The sequence below is a fragment of the Lissotriton vulgaris genome, chromosome 1_1, assembly GCF_964263255.1.
Source record: "Lissotriton vulgaris chromosome 1_1, aLisVul1.2, whole genome shotgun sequence".
Classification (NCBI taxonomy): domain Eukaryota; kingdom Metazoa; phylum Chordata; class Amphibia; order Caudata; family Salamandridae; genus Lissotriton; species Lissotriton vulgaris.
Genome location: NC_141685.1, coordinates 11640411 through 11664880, shown reverse-complemented (window position 1 = coordinate 11664880; position 24470 = coordinate 11640411). Strand labels below are relative to the sequence as shown.

The 24470-nt window shown below is 41.7% G+C and overlaps 1 protein-coding gene across 1 annotated transcript in view; it reads left to right on the top strand.

Moving 5' to 3' along the window:
* Positions 1 to 24470, top strand: part of LOC147736956 (NACHT, LRR and PYD domains-containing protein 3-like) — a 409027-nt gene that overhangs the window by 106880 nt on the left and 277677 nt on the right. Inside the window, exons 3-4 of the mRNA XM_086922388.1 lie at positions 824 to 2510; positions 8642 to 8653. Of these exons, the coding sequence (XP_086778514.1) occupies positions 824 to 2510; positions 8642 to 8653 (1699 nt within the window). The remainder of the gene's footprint in view (positions 1 to 823; positions 2511 to 8641; positions 8654 to 24470) is intronic.

Here is a 24470-nt window from a genome sequence, read left to right as displayed (position 1 = left end):
AGTTTCGTGAAATCTCTCTTGTTGGCAGTAAGGAAGCTAAGTGAATGAGAAAGAAGCCTTCATAAAGGTTTATAGTACAACCAGCTGTGTGTTGGCGCTTTGTTTTTTAATACCAATGCTTTATTGTGTAATGATTGGAAGTATTCAATCAAACATAAATACATTTGGAATTTGACATCTCTAGGAAGCTACTTTTATTATCCCCTCTGAGATCCTAATATCTGTGATCCCGGCAGGTACATTTGTCCCTTTGGCTCTAGTATTTCCCTCTGCAAGGAGGTTCAGAGTTTTCCTAACTCACCTGTAGAGCAAAGAAAGTTCTGCCACAGATCTATTCCTGACACACCTAAAATACTCATTGTCTTTTGAGGCCAAGAGGTGTGTTTGCAAGGCTCAGGCCGGGCCTTGCCTTTCTCCAATTGAAGCTCAAGTGATGCTCCTGTCCATGTTTACTGAGCCCATCACATCCTGAGCTGCTGATGTTCACAGAAGCCTCCTCATGATTCCCAGAAGCCTCCTCGTGGTTGCCGGCCTTGGAGCTCTGTCTCATTGGGCACCAAAGGCTGGGAGTGTGCTCCCTCCTACTCTGCATCACTTGTAGAACAGTCACTTGAACATTGAATTGTGAAGCGTTGACCCAGGATGGTTCTGCCTTTTGTTTTCTGTCTGCTCTGTCTTTGCTGGCGCCAGGAGTTCCTTTGGGGCAGCAGTTTGTAAATTTCTAAACACAAAGAAACTGAAATATCCTTCCTCAAGTTGCTTTGCTGATGTTTATGAATTTGAATCTGTGTCCATGAGATATTTACCATGTTCTGATTCTCAGATTTCAGGAGGACATACATGGAGCATGTTGCTGAGCAGTGCAGACTGATAGAAGACAGGAACGCCCGGGTGGGTGAGAGGGTCCCACTGAAGAAAAGGTACACAAAGCTGCTGATTGTCCAGAAGCCTCGTGACGAGGAGGAGCGTCAGCACGAGATCATGTCTCATGGAAGGAAGCACACAGCGATGATGGACGGCCTGGCCTACAATCATTACATTGGTTTAGACGCTCTCTTCGATTCCAAGGAGGGCGGGCACAGACCGAGGACTGTAGTCCTGCAGGGGCCAGCGGGCATCGGGAAGACCATCACAGCCCAAAAACTCATGCTGGACTGGGCTCTAGGAGACATCTACCAGGGAGTGTTTGAGTACGTGTTCTACCTCAGATGCAGAGAAATCAATGAAGTCAAAAGCCACAGAAGTGTCTTTGATGTGATTGGAGTCGGTTGCCCAGACAGGACGATACCAGCGAGCGCACTTCTGACGGATTCTAGCAAGATACTGCTCATACTTGATGGCTTTGATGAGCTCAGGTTCTCTCTCGACTTGCAGGAGGACCAGCTCTGCAGGGATCCATGGCAGAAGAATCCTGTGGAAGTCACCCTGAGTAACCTGTTGAGAAGAAATATCCTGCCACGGTGCTCCATCATCATCACCACACGTCCGACGGCTCTGGCACGGCTCAAGCAGAGCATAAAGGCTGATCTTTGCGCTGAGATAATGGGATTTACAGAAGAGGACAGGAGGTCGTACTTCAAGGGTTTCTTTGGCAATGATGAACAGGCATCTCGAGTCCTTGCTGTGGTGATAGACAATGACACCCTGTATACCATGTGCTTCCTCCCCATCGTCTGCTGGATCGTGTGCACGGTCATGAAGCAGCAGCTGGACAGACGCCAGGACATTACTAATTCTTCAAAGACCACAACATCAGTCTACTTGTTCTTCTTGTCCACTTTGTTGAGGGACCACAGTGATGCTTCCGTAGAGACCATGCAAAGGAGCCTGAAGAAGCTCTGCTCCCTGGCACTCAACGGCATCTTTGAACAGAGAATCCTCTTCAATGAGGAGGACCTTACGCAGTCCGGCCTGGCAGTATCAGACATCCAGTCGCTGTTTCTCAATCAGACCATCTTCCAGCAAGATATTGATGTCTACGCAGCCTACAGCTTCATCCACCTCAGCTTTCAGGAGTTCTTTGCAGCCCTGTTCTACATCCTTGACCTGGATGTGGGATCAATAAACCCTAAGAGAAATTTAAAGCAATTATTGAAGGAATATAGTGAGGAGACAAAAGGCCATTTAATGCTAACAGTGCGATTCTTATGTGGCCTGATCAACAAAGACCAAGTACGCCATGTGGAGAAATTCCTAGGGTGTAAAATATCTCACAGCACCAGAGCTGACCTGGTAGTGTGGCTTCAGAGGACAAAAGAGAAAAGACTGCTAATGGAGGTTTTCCACTGCTTGCATGAGACTCAAGATGAAGAGATCACTTCCAGGGCCATGGACAATATTCAGAGCCTTAAAATAACAAACGACGATTATAGTATAGTCAATCTGAAAGCAATTTCATTTTGTTTAAAGCATTGCCAAGGAGACAAGACTCTCAACATGTCAGGCATAAACTTCAGATTAAAAGCTCAAGAAATCATGAGTACCAGGATGATAAATTGCTCTACTCTCAGGTATGTACCTCTGTATGTTACCCATAAATGTTTTATGTGCAGGTATGTGGCTCTGTGTGTTACATGTAAATGTTCCACCTATGTAGTCTTTGTGTAACACACTCCTAGCCAGAGAGAGTGGGGTGTGGTACAGAGTCAAAGACAGAGATACAATCAACATTCAGGTTTGTGCCTCTTTGTGTTAAACCTACAGACTCTGCATTCATATTTGTGCCTCTTTGTGTTAAACCTTCAGACTCTACATTCAGGTTTGTGTAGTCTTTGTGTTAAACCTTTAGACTCTACATTCATTTTTGTGCCTCTTTGTGTTAAACCTTCAGACTCTACATTCAGTTTTGTGCCTCTTTGTGTTAAACCTTCAGACTCTACATTCAAGTGTGTGCCTCTTTGTGTTAAACCTTCAGACTCTACATTCAGTTTTGTGCCTCTTTGTGTTAAACCTTCAGACTCTACATTCAGGTTTGTGCCTGTGTCTGTTGTGTATTCTATGCTGTGGAGAAGGGATCCTATTGATAAGTACCCCTGTCAAACCCTGTTAGAGGGGCCACGGAACAAGAAGGGGCCCCCTGGATTCAGCCTTTGAGGGTGGGATTGTTTGCCTGTGATGTCCCCGGGTCTATCCAACAGTGGTTCTACAAACTGAGTCAACTGCAACCCTGTCAGCACGTGACTCTCCATGGTAGTTCTGGTGATAAGTCTTCGGCTCTCCTTTGAGGTAGGTGTGGGGGCTTGAAGCTCAGAACTACAAAATCAGCCAACAGCACAATAACTTACTACCCAACCCAGTGCTTTACTTTGATGAAGAAAAGGTACTTTAAGACACATATGAAAGCTAATATTACACACCACAGGTGCAATTACTTTCCTTGCCCTTGGCCTACTGTGCTTGTAAGGCCCTGGGCTTCCTATCCTCCTGTTTCATGATGTCCCTCCTTCATTGTACTAAACAGGTCCCCCTCTCAGGTTTGCATTCCAAGGCCGGTGTCAAGGTCCGGCTGCAGATTACCCCTTGCAAACATTTATGCACGCAGTTATTCCAACATGCTCCCTGTTTCTTAGTTCTCACCCTAGCAGTGTTACTTCAGTCCTTTCTAAGCAATCAGTGGGGGCCTGCAGCATTCTTCCTTCTTGCACCCTCTTGTGGTAGGGGACAGTGGTGTAACAAAAGCCCCCGCAGGACCACATGGTGCGTGGGGTCCTGAGCTCTGGGGGTCCCCTCCCACACTGGCAGGTACCTGACATAAGAACTCCAGACTGGATCCAGAGCGTAGGTGGCCCACCACATGTACTTTGCAGGGGACCCCCTCAAGTTTCTTTACGCCATTGGTAGGAGACACCCCAGCGGGAGATGCCTCCTCCATTCAGCATGGCCGCAGCCGGTGCAGAGGACTTGGCCTCCCAGACTGCTCACAGGCGATTAGCCTCTGACGTGATGCTGCCTCTGGTGCTTGACAAACCACGCTCAGGGCTTCAGTATGTCGGGATCGGGCTGTGGAGTCGCACTCTGCGTGGCTCAGACTCACTCCTACTTACAGCGTTTGACTCCATAAAGTAAGATCATTTTCAAGCTCCTTCACTGGAAATGTCCCCAGAGTCTAAAACCCCCTCAGAGGTGCACTCAACCCCTTCATGGTTGGGTTAAGCACTTGATAAAACACATTCAAATGTTTGTTCTCAATAGACCTGGCTAATTACGCCTGAAGAAAGTACAACAGCAGACGTTTTTCAGGAGAACTCAAACATGTAAGATTTCCATCTACAGGATTACCACCTGTTGTAAATTTCTTCAAACACACAATTACCAATCCACCATTAACACCAGCATTTAACCACCATTAATAGAACCAGTACTACTACCATTATTACCACCACCTTTACCATTATCAATACTCTCACCAGCACCATTAACACCAGCATTTAACCACCATTAATAGAACCAGTACTACTACCATTATTACCACCACCTTTACCATTATCAAAACTCACACCACTACCATTAACACCAGCATTTAACCACCATTAATAGAACCAGTACTACTACCATTATTACCACCACCTTTACCATTATCAATACTCTCACCAGCACCATTAACACCAGCATTTAACTGCCATTAATAGAACCAGTACTACTACCATTATTACCACCACCTTTACCATTATCAATACTCACACCAGCACCATTAACACCAGCATTTAACCGCCATTAATAGAACCAGTACTACTACCATTATTACCACCACCTTTACCATTATCAATACTCTCACCAGCACCATTAACACCAGCATTTAACTGCCATTAATAGAACCAGTACTACTGCCATTATTACCACCACCTTTACCATTATCAATGCTCACACCAGCACCGTTAACACCAGCATTTAACCACCATTAATAGATCCAGTGCTACTACCATTATTACCACCACCTTTACCATTATCAATGCTCACACCAGCACCATTAACACCAGCCTTTAACCACCCTTAATAGATCCAGTACTACTACCATTATTACCACCACCTTTACCATTATCAATACTCACACCAGCACCATTAACACCAACATTTAACCACCATTAATAGAACCAGTACTACTACCATTATTACCACCACCTTTACCATTATCAATGCTCACACCAGCACCATTAACACCAGCATTTAACCACCCTTAATAGATCCAGTACTACTACCATTATTACCACCACCTTTACCATGATCAATACTCACACCAGCACCATTACCACCAGCATTTAACCACCATTAATAGATCCAGTACTACTGCCATTATTACCACCACCTTTACCATTATCAATACTCACACCAGCACCATTAACACCAGCATTTAACCACCATTAATAGATCCAGTACTACTACCATTATTACCACCACCTTTACCGTTATCAATACTCACACCACCACCATTACCACCAGCATTTAACCACCATTAATAGAACCAGTACTACTGCCATTATTACTACCACCTTTACCATTATCAATGCTCACACCAGCACCATTAACACCAGCATTTAACCACCCTTAATAGATCCAGTACTACTACCATTATTACCACCACCTTTACCATTATCAACACTCACAGCACCACCATTAACACTAGCCTTTTTATCACCATTAATAGATCCAGTACTACTACCATTATTACCACCACCTTTACCATTATCAACACTCACACCAGCACCATTAACACCAGCATTTAACCACCCTTAATAGATCCAGTACTACTACCATTATTACCACCACCTTTACCATTATCAACACTCACAGCACCACCATTAACACTAGCCTTTTTATCACCATTAATAGATCCAGTACTACTACCATTATTACCACCACCTTTACCATTATCAACACTCACACCAGCACCATTAACACCAGCATTTAACCACCATTAATAGATCCAGTACTACTGCCATTATTACCACCACCTTTACCATTATCAATACTCACACCAGCACCATTAACACCAGCATTTAACCACCATTAATAGATCCAGTACTACTACCATTATTACCACCACCTTTACCGTTATCAATACTCACACCACCACCATTACCACCAGCATTTAACCACCATTAATAGAACCAGTACTACTGCCATTATTACTACCACCTTTACCATTATCAATGCTCACACCAGCACCATTAACACCAGCATTTAACCACCCTTAATAGATCCAGTACTACTACCATTATTACCACCACCTTTACCATTATCAACACTCACAGCACCACCATTAACACTAGCCTTTTTATCACCATTAATAGATCCAGTACTACTACCATTATTACCACCACCTTTACCATTATCAACACTCACACCAGCACCATTAACACCAGCATTTAACCACCCTTAATAGATCCAGTACTACTACCATTATTACCACCACCTTTACCATTATCAACACTCACACCAGCACCATTAACACCAGCATTTAACCACCCTTAATAAATCCAGTACTACTACCATTATTACCACCACCTTTACCATTATCAACACTCACACCAGCACCATTAACACCAGCATTTAACCACCCTTAATAGATCCAGTACTACTACCATTATTACCACCACCTTTACCATTATCAACACTCACACCAGCACCATTAACACCAGCATTTAACCACCCTTAATAGATCCAGTACTGCTGACGCTGTCATGTCTCACATTCTCCTCTGGATGAGCCAAAACCAGCTCAAATTGAACCCTGGAAAGACAGAGCTCCTTCTTCCAGGCAAGAGCTCCATCCATTGGGGTCCACACTTCTGGCCCACAGGGCTTGGCCCTCCCCCTGCACCTGTGGCATCCGTAAAGAGTCTGGGAGTCATCATCGACTCCGAACTCTCACTCAAGGCCCAGGTGGGGGCGGTGGTCTCCTCCTGTATGCACCAGCTCCGCAGGATCAGGAAGGTCGCTTATCTCCTGTCCCCCGAAGTTTTGCTCCAAGTCATCCTGGCCTTGGTCCTCTCCCGCTTGGACTTCCCAAATTACTTATATTATGGTCTGCCCAAAACCTTGCTCTATAGGCTGCAGATCGCTCAGAACCAAGCGGCGCGACTGGTCTTCAGGATTCCAAAATGGCAGTCGGCCAAGCTTCTCCTTGCCAAACTGCACTGGCTCCCAGTCAATCTTAGGGCAGCCTTTAAGATCGGCTGCTTAGTATTCAAGTCCCTGACTGGTCCCTCCCCTAGGTTTCTGAAATCCCTTATCACTCCGTACTGCCCCCCGCGTAATCTCAGATCCTCCCATCTTCATCTCCTGGCCACCCCCTCCTTCAAACTCGCGAGGGTTGGAGGTTGGAGCTTCTCACATCTTGCCCCTACACTTTGGAACTCTTTTCCCCTTTCTCTCAAATCTGTCAACTCACTCATCCTTTTCCGCAAGTCTCTCAAAACTTGGCTTTTCCCCCAATCTTGTTAATCTTTAACCTGCTATCTCACTGAATCCCAATCAGCGCCAGGAAACTCACGGTGACAGTGCGCTTTATAAGAACCTCCTAACATAACATAACTACTGCCATTATTACCCCCACCTTTACCATTATCAACACTCACACCAGCACCATTAACACCAGCTTTGAACCACCCTTAATAGATCCAGTACTGCTACCATTGTTACCACCACCTTTACCATTATCAATACTCACACCAGCACCATTACCTCCACCACAATTACCACCAACACATCATCTTGTGCATTTCTCTGTTTGTATGCTCTAACCCACAAAGGCCAGATCATTTTAGCTTTCACAATATTTGCTATTTTTGTTTTCACTTCTGCACTTGAAATAAATAAATGTATGTGTTACCCAGGTGCACACCTAGGCGGAAATGGTTAAAGGATGCTCACAAACATACATTTTCTTTGGTCAACAATATGCACAGGGAGTTCCACCCAACAATACCTACAAATCCAGTACACAATTAGGAGAATTTCTGCATTTGTAAATGTGATCTGCCACTGAAAATGCAGTCAGTTCATGTTTGGAAATACTATGCTTCCCTAAACTGAGCTTAGGCACGTCAAACATTTGGCAAATCAGGCTCAAGATGTTATGTTATTTTCTGCTATGCTATGTTACTTGGATTTATAGAGCGCACTTACACCTGAAGGTCTCACGATGCTGAGGCTCAAACACTGGCATTAATTGAGGAGATCACACACTACGGATACGGCGAAGAAAGTAAAGCTTGTAGCCTTTCCCTAAACAGTGAGAGAGAAGGAATGAGTCTAGGAAAACACAGTGGGTGAACAGCACAAAAAGGGATCTTCCACCTGGTCCAGCTCTTTAAACCGAGGCTTATGGAGAATATTTGTGTTAGAAGAGCAGTCGCTGTGGAGTGGAATGAAATGTACTGTCCTTTCAAGGTCGAGCCAATACAGTGTGTCTACTGTTAGGTGATCTGTTGCATCTGTTTTGTGGAGTCTGACTCCTCCCAAGATTTGGATTGGCTTCGTAATGTGTTATTTAAAAATTGTAGCCTCTGATTGGCTAATGGTTGGTGTATGTCCCATCTTTCCAGAAAAGTTCACTTCCATGAAGTATTGCTGCAGTTATTACCGAGCACATAATCACCCGGCAACCGTATAAGCCGTTCACTCCTTTGAGTAAAAATGAAAAGACTTGTGTGTTGGTATCAGTCCCTCCTCTGTTTTTCAGACTCGCGCCTGTGATTTGCTGGGGGAGGGAGCTTTTTGCTGTGTTCAGTAGACGGGTCGCTCTGGGGCTGAGGACTTCCAGCAGCAAATGGCTCCTGCGGCCATGTCTTGTGTGTATATGAAATGAAATGAATGAAATGAAATTTGATTTGTAGAGCGCATGGCTGCCCGGAAGCGTCCCAGCGCTTGCTTAGGGAACCCGTCCTGGTATTTCCCTGCGAGATAACTCATTACTGGGCATCCCCAAGGTGAAAGCCAGGCATCCCGCTGCGAGGGGCCGTTGTGGAGATTAAGCAAGCTATTGCCCAGAGTTACAGAGTGGGACTCCATGATTGGAATAGGCACCGAGGCGAGAATTGTCAGGTCCGGGGAAATTTGAGCCCAAGACCTGCTGAGGCGGGGAATTGAACCCTGGTCCGGGCCAGACCTCTGCATCAGGGTCTGCCGCTCCAACCACTTGAGCCACACTTCTATGGCTTTAGGGAAGGCAGCGGGGCTGTGTTTTTGGCAATTCAAGTCTCGTGGATTTTGAGACTCGACAGCTGGGAGGTGGTATTTAGGGGGAGTTGATGGGCATTTTGTTTTTTCTCGGTTGGTTCCTGTTGGTGCTGCTGCATTCTGCCTTAGCCATGGAGGAAGAGGATTCCGCCCCAGTGCCTGCCAGATCTCTTCCTAAGAGGAATAATGTGCAGGACCTGCGTGAGGATGACCTGTTCTAGGTCAGATTTGCTGGATTTGATTAATTCTGCTGTTCAAGCTGCGCTTCTGGAGCCTTCTGCAAAGAAATCTAAAGGGGAGGAGGAGGAGGACATGGACAATCCTCCTAAGGGGAAATATATCCAGGGTAACGCTTTTGTGGACATGTTGGCCCATATTTGTGGGGTCTTGGGGTTTGATCCTAAGTCTTTGGTGGATGATGGGTTTTATTCCCAATATAGTACCTCAATGGTGGATGACTTGCCTTTACATAATGTCATTAAGGATGTTCTGCCTAAGGAATGGTTTGGGGTTTCTCTCTTTCTTCCTGCTCCTATCTTGGTGGAGGTGGAGTTCTTTGCACAGTTTCTGTCTGATGTAACTTTTAATAAGCTGTGGGCCTTCTCCTCAGATGCCGGGGCAGCGGTGGCTGGTTGGCGGACTCTGTGGACCAAGCCTTGGCGTCTTGAGGCTGCTCAGAAGGCCTTGATTCATAAACTGCCTTTTGATGGTCCCCGGCTTTTTGGGGATGATTTGAACACGATGGTGCAGCGGTCTGTGGAGTAGAAGAAGTTATTGAAGCCTTTTCAAAGTGTGCAGAAGAAGAAATACTTTTTTCATAAGCAGGGCGTTCAGAAAGTTCTCTTTTCTTTTCAGTCCTTTCGTGGACAGACCCAGGGTCAGGGGGGAGGGGGCTTGATCCCATTTCATGTCCCGACAGCAGCAGCAGCCTCAGGGTGCTGGGAAAAAGTGACTATGCCAAGGTGGGGGCTCGGCTCCGTTGGTTTCTGGATCATTGGGGAACTCTGATTTCTGACCAGTGGGTTCTGTTGGTCATTGGTCACGGGTACTGTAATGTTCTTAAATGAAACAGGAACACACGTGGAAGTTAATACAGAGGTTTATTCTTAACACCGCATCCATTAGTCACCCAGGAGTAACTGACACATAAGACATGATCTGGATTCCAAGTTCCATGTTCTATAGAACCTAGATCCCAGGGAAGAGAGAAAGAATGACACCACACATCTCCCTTTCAATAATGAAATGAACATGAGATACAATATGAGATATAAGCAATATTTTACTAAGGAAAGTCATGAATTAACATAACCTCTCATTAACATAGTCTTTCATATGAACAGGTGCCAAAGTCTTCCGACCACTACGTCTCGAACAAGACTTAGGCAACTCATCTGAACCACTAGGCAAATGAATGCACAACTTATTCCTTTCAGAATTGGACTACAGGAGTCTTCACACGTACCAGATCACCCACCTTTACATGTACTTCTTTCACCTTTTTCCTTTTATCAAAATAAAATGTGTTTTTAAGCTGTAGATTTTCCTCTCTTTTTCTCCAAACACCACTGCTATTATCTTTTACACCTTTACCCCAAGACATCCAACCTGTACACAGTCCTGTGTTAGGAGTTCTGCCTTTAAATAACTCAAAAGGCGATTTGCTAGTTGAGGTGTGAGGGGTGAATCGATGCACTAAAATACATTTTTGTAACTCATCCTTCCAATTCAAGGAATTCATCTTGGATAATTGAATATTTTCTTCTATAACCCTATTGAATCTTTCAACTGCTCCACTTCCTTCTGGATGATAAACAGAACATTTTTTATGAATAATGCCACAAGTTAAAAGAAAATCATTCATTTGTCCAGAGCAGAACTGATGGCCATCGTCCGAAAAGAGAGTTTTTGGAAAGCCTTCTCTCTTAAAAATATCTTGTAAAAAAGAGATGACACAACTAGAGGTAACATCTGATACACACAAAATCTCAACCCATCTGGAATAAAGATCAATCAAATCAATCAAAAAAGGTGTACGATGTTCACCACTAAGGGGTCCAACTTTATCAATAGCAATATCTTCCCAAAGATCATTGGGAAGTCTTCGACAAACCATAGGAGCAGTGAGAGTGATAATTACCTTATCACTGATCTTACATTGTAAATACTCTGTAACCTCACGCTCAATTTCCAAATACATAGCAGGCTACCAGAAACAAGCTCTCAATATTTCCTTTGTTTTCACAATTCCTAAGTGATCCTGACGCGCCTCCTCCATTATCTTTTTTCTTAGAGATGAAGGAGGAACCAGTTTAGTCCCTCTCAGCAAAATTTCTTTGTCTAAAGATAACTCATCAACAACTGTTCGGCAAATTTTTGGCAAGGAATCATCATTTAAAACTTTTATTTGAATCATATTCATAACTTTCAACAGCTCACTATCCTTTTGAACTTCCTCTTTCCACTCATTCCCTTTTTATGACACCTGAGGTATTTTCACAAACACTGATTTCCTCTTCAAAGAAATCATCCACAAACTGTTCATCTTCTACATCACAAACCAATCGAGAGAGGCAATCAGCTGAAACATTATCAACACCAGGGAGATGCCCTACACCAAAATTAAAATCCTGAAGACCCTCAACCCATCGTCTTATACGAGAGGAAATTAAAACAAGTACCTTCTTTGTAAAAATTTCTTTTAATGGTTTGTGGTCTGAACATACCTTAAAATATGTTCCCCAAACAAAGTTTCTAAACTTATTAAGTGCCCAGTAGATAGCCAACGCCTCCTTCTCAATTACAGAGTAATTTAATTCTGGCCCATGTAAGCTCCTTGATGCACATGCACTCAAATGTTCTTCACCATTTCTAGTTTGTTTTAAAATGGCACCTAACCCTTTCGAGCTTGCATCAGTCACCACAGTAGTTTCTCCATCTGGACTAAATGCTTGTAAACTGGGTGCATTTTTTAAATCTTCTTTTAACTCCACAAATTCCTTTTGACAGTCATTCGACCAATTAACTCTTTATTTTTTACAAGCAACTGTCTCATGTTACTTAATTTGCTTGAAAAATTGTTTACAAATTTCCCATAATACTCAATCATTCCCAAGAAGGAGACAACTTCCTCTTTAGATTTTGGAGTTGCTAAATTGAGAATGGTATGATCCCATTCTTTCTTGGGAATAATACCTGATGCTGTGATGCAATGACCTAAACAGTTAACCTGTTGTGCAAAAAAACTTACATTTCTCAAATTGTAATCTGAGACAGGCTTTTTCAAGTTTCCCAAGTACCAATCTCACATACATGTCAAGTTCCTGTTGACACGAACCAAATATCAATATGTCATCTTGATAACATTTAACATTTTTTACACCTTTTAAAATTGTGGACATAACCCTTTGAAAGACTGATGCAGCAGACACAAGACCAAACAGCATTATTTTATATTTGAAAGCATCCATGGGAGTGATGAACGCTGTTATGTCTTGTGAGTCCTGCATCAGTTCAATTTGGTGATAGGCCTATGGGAAATCCAACATTGAAAAAACTTTGCACAACTCAAAGTAGACATTAGTTCATCGATGTTAGGCAAGGGAAATTTGTCAACGACCACCTCCTCATTAAGGGACCTCAAGTCCACACAAAGTCTTATGTCACCATTGGGTTTGTTCACGACAACAACTGGTGCTAACCACTCAGAAGCTTCCACAGGAGAAATTACTTCTTGTTTGAATAACTTATCAAGCTCCTGTTCCACCTTTTCTTGTAGGGCCATGGGAATCCTTCTCACTTTGGCCACGGATGGTGCAGCTCCATTTGTACGTTTGATGCAATGTTTATAACCCTTTAAGCAACCTAAATTTTTTTTAACAAACCCGGAAAATCAGACACAAAGTGATTTATTTTACCTTCAATCTTCTGAATCTGAACTTGAGGTTCTGCATTAGGATTCAATGTAACCCCAACAAGCGTTGATGTGGCCAGCCAAGTAAACTATCTCCTATTTTTGAGACATACATTTTCCCAACAATTAATTTCCTTTCCATATCTAGATAAACAAAATATATCCTGAGCTAGACAAAAGTACATCAATACAAGTAAACAAATTCCAAAAGATGAGTGATCTTCATATCTTTCTTTATTAATGCTGTTTTTCCTAGCTATAGCCCTGAAGAATTCTATGGTTAACTTCACCAAGTTGAAACACGTGTTGGCGGCTAGTGTGTTTTATGAAGAAAAACAGCATTAATAAAGGAAGATATGAAGATCACTCATCTTTTGGAATTTGTTTACTTATATTGATGTACTTTTGTCTAGCTCAGGATGTATTTTGTTTATCTTCTATATGTGGTTTTGTGTGAACATTACCCATGTGGGTTGATGGTGGGTGACTGCAACCTTATCCTTTGAGCTCCTGATAGAAGAGAATACTAACTATTGTCATACCCCAGCGCAATTAACACTCATTCACCTGGTCTATTGTATTGGTCCTTTCCATATCTATACAAGCATTAAAATACCCCAACATACTAATGGGTTGACCACCATAACCACCTGGTTTTACATCCATCTTACATAGATTATTTTTGTGTTGAAACCATTTTCAGAATATATCTTTTAAAATTAAGTTAAGATGTGAGCATGAGTCAAATTTCATCTCAAGATTGATACCATCAACCTTAACACTTTCTATGGGATGATTATTGCATTCACTGTCACCAATTTAACAAATTATTTCTTATAGATCCTTATTTTGAAATTTATTTTGTTTAGATCTACAAACCATGCCACAACCATGGCATGCAAAACTCAAAGCAGGGCATGATTTTGAATTAGCTTTGTGCCCAGACCTTTCACAACGAAAACATTTAAACGTATCTTTCGCAGATTCTTCTTTAGCTTACTCTTTATTACCAAGTTTCACATTCTTGACAAGACATACACTTTCTTGTACTTCTCCCACAGTGGGTTGACATTTATTTTTTTCACACTTTAATTCATTAACACATTTTCACATGTGTTTAACCCTTTTAGCTATTGTAACTACTTCCTCTAAAGGTGGTTCGTCCTTAAGCCATAACTCCTTCCTAATTTTATCTTTCCTACATTTTAACGCAAATTGATCTCGGATTCTTTCTTCATTGGCACCCCCAAACTTGCAACTTGAAGCTAACTTCCTTAAATCAGTTTATAAAATCCTCTACTGTTTCTTCTTTCCCTTGTTCTCTTAGGCCAAAATCGTATCTTTCCATGAAGGTGCTGACTCGGGGCAAATAGTGTTCATCCAACTGTAAAATACATATCTCATATTTATTTAGCCCTCGTTGTTCCTCTGTAGATAAATCTGGCAAGTTTTCTAACACTTCTTGACCTTCACCACCTAAACAGTGTAAAAGTAATGAATGTCTTCTTTCTGCACTAAGATTTGTTACACAAACATGTGCCTGGTGTGCAAAAATCTTTTTCAATTTGCTTAATTTAACAAGAGGCTCTCCTGGTGAGCTTAAAAATAATTGTGGCGCAGTTACATTTTGCATGACTCACTATGTAAATGTTAATGCGTGAGAATGAATAAATATATAAACTATAACTTTCCTAAAATTGAATTACAAGCAAAGAAATCTATAGATTAGCACACCTGAAATGTAGTTACATTAGTATGAATTAATTACTGTCAACCTTTTTTTTTTTTTTTAAAGAAAAAGATTATATGTAGGAGCTTGAGATTTGACTGAAGGCAATACTTATCAATGAATTAGAAAACCCAACCTAAATGTTTTAAACATTGTTGTACACAAGAGGTCTAGTTATAAATATTTATCAGCCCTAATAACATAAAAGTATTATTTTCAAATAAACTTTGCCTTGTGGAGTATATTCAGGAACAGATGCGGTGGATGCACGATGTTTAACAGCTGAAATGTTCCTTAGCAGTGAAGAAGTGAATAAAGTTTTCCTTTCAAAATATGTAAAGCATTCTGTGCATACAATCTTGTCCGACATTTTGCAATGTTTTTTGCATATTACGAATCCCCATAGTGTTCTCTACATATCCCAGAGATGGGGCATCAGAAATATATAATGTATACCCTAAAAAGAAATGAGTTTTGTACGCCTGGGTAAAGTAACATTTCACATGCAAGTTTCTTCATATTGCGGTACAGCACTTGCTTAAATTCAAGTTTGATGCTAGGAGTCCATAGTATGATTATTAAGCTTTACACATATTAAAAAACGAATTTAATGCACTTCTTTTTAATAACTTTGTTTTCATATAATAAAAAAAATGTTTTAATAAAACCAACCATTTTGATAATTCCACATATGAAAAGCAAGCTTTATCCCTTGCCTATCATATTTAGATGCATTCATTCATAACCCTAAGCACAGAAGCCTAATTTGAAACATGAAAAATCTGCACCACTTTTTAAACGGACAGTAATTATTTAACATCAGAACCACGGATGTGCTCATGTAAAAAGGAATTAAGAAACGAAGAACCCTACTGTCAATCTGATCTCTGTTATCCAAAATATTGAACCTGATTTTTTGTAACTTTTTAAAAGCATTCAAGCCTCTATACCAGGCTGACACTGACTTAAAATCCTAGCTGAGTAAGAATCCCTTGCTCTCTGTGGCCTACAGCCAAAAAGACAGCTGCTTCTCAGTGACAGTTAAAACACAGCAGTTGGAAAGCTTCTTTTTAGTGTGGAAATGTAAGCACAGTGACAGTCTATTTAAAACTGAGGCATTTCAATGCAGTCAAATCTATCGGTCTATAATGTGTGTTTAGTTCAGCAACAACCAAATTCACTCATATGATGTGATTGCCTGTTGTTAATCTATATATATATATATATATATATATATAAAAACAAAAGTATGTCTGTCTGTCTGTCTGTATGTTTGTCCTTTATGCATTATTACACCATTCATCCAATCGCCATAAAACTTTGGGAAGTTGTTGAGTACACTCCTGCGAAGGTTTCTGGCATACATTTTTTTTAAATATTGGCAAGTTGTTGAGTACAATCCCGTGAAGGTTTCTGGCATAAATTATTTTTAAATATTGGTCCAACAGGGCTCACATAATCTTTCAAATATCGGCCCGCCAGGCCCCTCATTTGTCCTTTATGCATTACTACACCATTCATCCGATCGCCATGAAACTTTGAGAAGTTGTTGAGAACACTCCCGCGAAGGTTTCTGGCATACATTTTTTTTAAATATTGGGAAGTTGTTGAGTACACTCCCGCGAAGGTTTCTGCATAAATTTTTTATAAATATCGGCCCACCAGGGCCCTCATAATCTTTTAAATATTGGCCTCCCTGGGCCCTCATTTGTCCTCTATGCATTACTACACCATTCATCCGATCGCCATGAAACTTTGGGAAGTTGTTGAGTACACTCCAGCAAAGGTTTCTGGCATAATATTATTTTACAAATCAGCTCCCCAGGGCCCTCATAATCTTTTAAATATCGGCCCAGCAGGGCCCTCATAATCTTTCGAATACTGAATTTTTCCATTTACGGAATACCAGGCGAAGCTACAACGTATAAGTCCATCGATACTGTGAAGTTGTCAATTACCCAACGGAATTCGTGAATTCACTGGATTTGCCAGGTATGCCACTGCACCTTTTAACATTGAAAATTGGCGTGCCGATTATTCTTCTCCGAAACATCAGTCCACCACGACTTTGCAACGGTACAAGACTTTCGGTGAAAAAGATGATGAACAATGTCATCGAAGCTACAATTTTGAATGGGAAATTCAAGGGGGAAGATGTACTGTTGCCACGTATTCCAATGATCCCAACAGATATGCCTTTTGAATTCAAGCGTTTACAAGTTCCGGTGTGACTCGCTTTTGCAATGACCATCAACATAGCATAAGGACAATCGCTGCAAGTGTGTGGACTAGGTTCGGAGAATCCGTGCTTCTCACATGGACAACTGTATGTGGCCAGCTCATGCGTCGGAAAACCTTCTGATTTATTCGTGTACGCACCAGACGGAAAAACAAAAAATATTGTGTATCCACAAGCCCTCGAATAAATAAATAGAATTAAAACGACACTTTGAAATGTTTTCCATATTAAAATGAATACGTTTCAATAAAAAAGACACAATGTAAATTGAATGTTATCATAACGAGTTTCCTTGAATTTCCTATCTTCTGAGATCAGAGCAACGCGCAACGGTTAAGCTAGTATCTAATACAATGTATCGAAGGAAAATGCTGTAATATTTTGGATGTTAATCTAAATTATTACAAAGTACACAATTTCGTTTTTGAGGCCTTTTTTATTCCTATTGAATGTGAATTCTAATTTTATCTGCAGCTATTTAGCATATGTTATATAATTAATTTCTTGATTTTATTTTTTATTTTTATTTAATATTAATTAAATGGCATTTTGCATAACAGAATGATAACAACTAAAAGATAAACAAACACATTAAGCTCATTCCAGACATTTATAGAAGGGGGTCATACCCTCAGAACACACAATACAGCGCGCTTAAGGCAAGCCATTTTTACACAATGCGCACAATCACGATTTACTCCTACAAATACCATCAATGTCAAACCACAAACCACATAGACATTTGAACACACATTTAACCCACAGATCAACACTTTGGACAGAAACAAAAAGACAGCCCATAGACTGTATTTAAACCAAACCATTAGTAAATACTAGTTGTAAGTCATATTTACAAGAAGAGCTTCTCAATAGTGTCCCAAAAGACTGCACAAAAACAGCCTGTTCCATTTTGAAGAAGCTAAAATACACTCAATTCACGAGTTTTGGCTGGCAGAACACCAAAAAATCGCTCTGCGTATCTCCATTTATAAAACTGCACAGAATAGGAACCTTGTTTGTTTATTGCTTCGCCCAACTCCCTCTCTACATTAAGGAGTTTCGTATTCCATTCCGCGATCTTGTTTTTTTCCTTTGTCCTTGCAGCTGCCCCATAGCTCATGGTCTCCCCTCTTACCCCCGCCTTAAAGGCGTCCCAAACTATTCCCGGGCTAGCGGTACCCCTGTTGAAATCCCAATAATCTCTGATCCATGATCCCATACGCTCTTTGTACCCCTCCTCCTGCAGTAATGCCCTTTCAAAAGTCCACTCCCTTTTTTCCCTTCTATCCAGCCCTATTTTAATTGTTAAAACCAAAGGGTTATGGTCTGAAATTAGGCGGGGGTATTTTTCTATTGAAACTGCATTAATGAGGGATCCAGAAACCAGAAAATAATCCAGCCTAACCATCCGTTTATGAGGGGCAGAGTAAAATGTGCTTCCATCTAGAGCTGAATGCAGCTCTATCCAAGGGTCGAATAAAGAGTTGTTACTAACCAAATCACACAATGCCCTATAGGTTCTTTTTTTCCTTCCTGCATAAAGAGTCCCTGACTGTAGGACAGGGTCTCTAAAATCATGTATGTTCAGATCTCCGCAAAGTATAATCGGTTCAGGCCAATTAACCAGCTCTGAATCTACAAATTGAAACACCTCCGGGTCATCTTGCGTTGAGCCATATATAGTTACCAAAGAAAACCTCAGAGCCAGTGTTATTGAAGACGGTGTCACTAAAGGCAGAGGCCTCTGAACATATGTTATCCAAGGCGGTGGGGGAATATCTGGCCCGAAAAGAGGGGATATATGAGTTCAGTGAAAAGGTAGGGCACCTGTTGGCTGTTCGCACCAGGCAGCGAGCAGCAGCAGCAGATATCCTCGAGATGATAGATCAATTTGGAAATCGAGTGGTAGGAGCAGATGGGATACAGAAAGTCTTCAGGCAGTTTTATGCAACATTATATACGGAAAACATAAAGGGGAACTCGCATGAGATAGAGGGATATCTGAGAGGGGTGGCCCCAGAGGGTATCTCTCCAGAAAGGAAGGAGGAGTTAGAGCAACCATTCAAGAAAGAGGAGTTCATAGAAGCATTAAAACTTCTTCCTTCCGGAAAGGCTGCAGGTCCCGACCAGCTACCAGTGGAATTTTATAAAGTTTTCTCTGAATTGTTGACTGAGGATATGTTTGATGTGATGATTAAGGCACAGCTAGGGGAATCAATTCCCGACTCCTGGGGGGGGGCCGATATAGTGGTGATTCCCAAAAAAGGGAAACCACTAAGTCAGCCAGGATCATACCGCCCAATAACGCTAATGAATGCGGACTCAAAAATCTATTCCAAAATTCTGGCTAGAAGGTTGGCAGGAGTTATTGAGGAACTAGTCGTTCATTCCCAACATGGGTTCATACCAGGCAAGGACACCACGCAACACACAAGACAGGTCTTAACTCTCTTTGACGCAGCTAGTACCCCAGGAGACCCTATGGCTGCGATCTTCTTAGACGCAGAGAAGGCTTTCAATAGAGTCTCCTGGGAGTATTTGTGGGAAGTATTGAGATGGAATGGCATTGGCAACAGGTATATCAAAGCAATGCAGGCATTGTATAAGAACCCTACGGCTAGAATTAGGGTGTGTAGGGGATTTTCAGAGGGAATTAGGATTGAAAGAGGCACGAGACAGGGCTGCCCGTCGTCTCCCTTACTGTTTGCGCTGTATTTGGATCCTTTTCTGCGCCGGCTTGAATTGAATGATGGAATTGCTAGGATGAGCTTGAATGGGTCGGAAGCGAAGATTTTGGCGTATGCGGATGACGTGGCCATCCTAACCCCATATCCAGATGAGGCAATGGTGGAAGTAGAAAGGGAGGCCGAGTCTTTTGGGAAAGTCTCTGGGTATAGCTTAAATAAAACCAAGACCCAAATAGTGAGCAATCGGTATGTGCTAAATGACCAAAACAACGTAGATTTAAGAAAGGTTAACTCAGCAGTTTACTTGGGGGTAGAGATATTTGCGAATTTGGAAGTAGCAGTACAGAATAATGTGGTCCCCCTGTTGGCGAAGGTAAAATCAGATCTAGAACGACTAAACAACCTTCACCTGTCCTTGCTGGGATGTACGAATGTGATTAAAATGTTGATACTCCCAAGATTTTTGTATTTTTTTAGGGCAATTCCACTATTCTTCGAAGCAAAGTGGTTTTCAGCATTAGAGAGGATTCTTAATAAATTTATTTGGGCCCATGGGAAAACGCGCAGGGCTTATCGCTATATGACACTTCCGAGGGAAAGAGGGGGATGGGGTGCACCTGACTTTAAGCTGTATTATTGGGCGGCGACCATACAATATATGCAAGGCTTAATAGGGGGGGGAGATGATTCAAGGGTAAGAGAGGGGTCTACTAGAATCTATAAGGCTGTATTAGGGGAAGAGGCTGAAAATTGCTTTCTGGCTTGTGTGGAATACGGGTGCTATAAAAGAACCAGATATAAGACGGTTGAGGCAGGAGTGAAGATATGGACGGCATATATGAAGAAAGTGGGGCTAGGAAGATTCAACCGCTATACAAGACTGTTTAAAAATAGGTCATTCCCAGACGAGGTGTTCGGAGATAGAGTAATGGAAAGCTGGATGAAAAAGGGGGTAACAAGCATTGGAGATCTGTGGGGGATCCAGGGTTTGGCTACCTTTTCGGAGATATGTACTAAGTTTGGTTTAAATAATAAGGATTTCTTTAAGTATTTACAGATTAGGAGCTTCTTAGGGAATAAGCAAGGAGGTCCGGCTGGCTATAATAAAGTAGAGATAATGGAAAAAATAAGACTAGGGGGGGACTGTTCCATAAGAAGTCTATATGCTAGCTTTGTGTCCGGTATGCAGGACGATTTGGATAAACACAGTGAAAAATGGGCAGAAAAGCTGGAAGGAGAACTAGGGTGGTTCCAGGATTCTTTGGAGCTAGGATGTTCAGTGTTGTGTTCGGCATCTTTACAGTCGCAGCACTATAAAACTATATACTCCCTATATTACACGCCAGCAAGGATAGCGAAATGGGGAGGAACAGAGGGTATAACCTGTCCGCGTTGTAACTCAGCAGAGGCGGATATAATACATATGTTTGCATTATGCCCACAACTACACACACTGCTACGAAATCTTGAACATTTTATGGAGGCTTCACTTAAGATCAAGTTGGAACTTAAGCCAGTCCACATTCTTTTAGGAATAGTACCAGAAGAAGGTGAACATCATGAGTTTGTTTTTTTGGCTATGGCAGTATATAGATTGTGTATTGCTAGGGCATGGCTAGACCCTAACCCCCCGACTTTACAGGTTTGGTTGGCTAATTTATTGTCCTCATACAATCTGGAAAACCCAATTTATGCAAGGAAAGGTAGGAGGGGGAGGGAAAGAGGGATGCGGATTTGGAAACCAATAGCTGATTGGCGGTTGGGGATAGGTTAGGATATATTTCAAGAAAATCATACATTATGATGGACAGTGTTTGAAAAGATGATTAATTCTGAAATGTTTTTTCTTTTTTTTTTTCTTTTTGTTGTGTTAAACCGGATGTTTTAAGCCACTGAGTGTACACTTATACATGGTGTGTTGTAACCTAAATCTTTTTTCTTTCTGAATAAAAAAAAAAAAAAAAAAAAAAAAAAAAAAAAAAAAAAGCAAAGCCTTGCTACAAAAAAAAAAAAAAAAAAAAAAAAAAAGGCACCTTGTTTGTTTTATGTTCATATTTTAATTCCATGGGGTACTGAATCACCAAGGAAGAAATGCGTTTTTTTACACCTAAACCTATTTAGGTATCCCCTCTAGGGGAGCCGGCTGATTCACTTCAGATCTCACTATGGTACCTCCAAAAAGCAACACATTCTTCGATGTGTGCTTGAAAAAGTCATGCTAAAAATATTGCAACATATGAAAATCTTATACACAAAGTAGTACTTAAATATTGTGCTGTTCAAGTTTTATAAAAAGTAGAGAAAAGTCTCCTCATTACCTGCCTACACAAATTGCAATTCATATATTTCCAAATTTCAAAATCCCAAAATTGGCCAGTTCAAATGCCAAACCAAGCAGCAAGCGTCGCATCAAACGACCTTACCAATCCCAAATGTCCAGATTCCAAATGCCAAGTTCTGAATAACCCAACGGTCGTTTTTATAATAATACTCATGCCAAAAAGGTTCTCAGTCAGGAGTGGTAAACATTATGTGGAGAATCAAAATCAGGAAGACCAGAAATATACTGGGCTGCAGAGACAGAGAATCCCCAGAATCTCCGTGCACAGAGTACCTCCCTAGTAGAATCCTGTCCTGTTCTCCTCAGTAGATTCATGTCTCCTGTCAAGACCACTCCCTTAGATAGCCACTTCTCTGATGAGGTCCACGTTGGAGCGCCATTTGAAGAACATAGAAACCTTCTCAGGGGTCTCACTGATAAACCTAGTCCTTTTAAACCAACAAAGAATAGATTGGCAGAGAAGCTGTAATATAAAACACATATTTTAATAATCTCAGATGAGGGAGACTGCGTCACACCGTACCCTCAGGAACTGTAGGAGGCATTCTAAGGATTACAGAAAACAGGGACCTTATATATGTTTACGTTACATTAGTCAGCATAAAACCAAGGGGAGGTCCTGGCACATGTAAGCAGGCAAAATGACTAATATGGGTATACAAGATTTGCTTGCTCAACAAAGTGGGAGGAGAGTCCAAACTGAACACATTAGTAAGAATAGCCTGACAGTTCTATACTACGAGCAGGTGCATTCTACTAGCTAGGCCCCTCTGAGCATGTGCAGGGATCTGGAACATGGAGAAAGCACATTGCGAGCACATGGCTACCTAAAATGGCTGCCAAGTACAAAATGGCTTTCAGCTCATGCTAACAGATCCCTGCATTCTTTAACATAGGCAGTTATTTTTCTCGACCATGCAACAGAGGCAGGTATGCGTCACAATATGGACACAGCTTGATGATGAGGTGTTGATTTCTATTCCTCCGTCTTTCAATCCCGCAATTGTCACCAGTGTGATGTTCTTAATGAAACAGGAACACACGAGGAAGTTAATAGAGAGGTTTATTCTTAACACCTCATCCATCAACCACCCAAGAGTAACTGACACATAAGACATGATCTGGAGTCCAAGTTCCATGTTCTATAGAACCTAGATCCCAGGGAAGAGAGGAAGAATGACACCACAGGTACCAGATTCCGTTCCAGGGCCCTCCCCCTCAGACCTTTTATCGGGTTACCCCATTGTGAAGAGTCCTTGTGAGGAGGTCTGCTATGTTGTCTGGAGTGGGCATGTTGCTGGAAAAGGGCGCTATTCTCTGGTTCCAGAGGCGGAAAGAGGCCATAGGACAATTATAGGTAAAACGATATGGAGTCAAGATGCAATGGTTGACAACGTTACAATACCCACTAGAATGGGGGGAATCATCATTAGGAAATAAAGAATAATCCCGAGAGATAGTCTATATATTGAAAAAAGAAGAGGAAGTAAAAAGGAGAAGAAAAGTATTACACTGGTGTAAAAAAATAATAATATTAGGTACAGGTGAACAATACCCAATGTGTAGTGCTAAATTACCTATGATAAGGGTGAAAAACATAATGAGCTATGTGCGACTATTACGCGTAGGTGAGGAGGAAATTGTGTGACGTAGGTATTTAGAAGAAAAGTGATTATGGCAGTGCCCATACGTATGACAGCATTCTGAAACTTGAAGGTCACTTCATGTACTAAAAATTGACCTGAGATAAAGTCAAAATCCCTGGAGGGAGTACGCGGTAGCAGATGGTGCCTGCGAGGGCGCTGAAGGGCCAGAGGCAATTAAATTGTACGCTGATCTAGGGATCAATTAAAGAGTAGTTATAACCAGAGAGTTAGTAGCTCTGGTGAGTGTTCCTAGCACCAGCGGGGTTCAACTTAGTGTGGACATTGTTAGCAAGTGGTTGCGAGGGGGGGGAGACGTCACTGGAGCCCCGATTGAGAATTTTGGGCCTGAGAAGAAAATTGGATTAAAACTATTAGGCTTAAACACCGAGGGTCGGTGTTGACCACTAAGAATGCTGGTATTATACTAAGTTTGGGCTTAAAATCCATTCCGTTCGCAGAATTTGTGGATTTTTGGCAATTTTGCGGTCCGCGAATCCTGCAAATTTGCAATCCGTAAATTCGAAAGCTTGCGGATTTATTTGCTTGGTCGTGCTTGAAAAATACAATATTGCGCGCGAAGAGTTGACTTACCGTGATTCTGAGTCCACCGAGTTGTTTTTCTCCCGGTTTGCATGTGCTGCCCCATTTTGGATCTTGCTGCGTGATCGCGCAAGAGTTTTTTGACCGCAATTACGTCATTGTGGTCCGCCATCTTGCACAGCGAGAGTTTGACAACGCG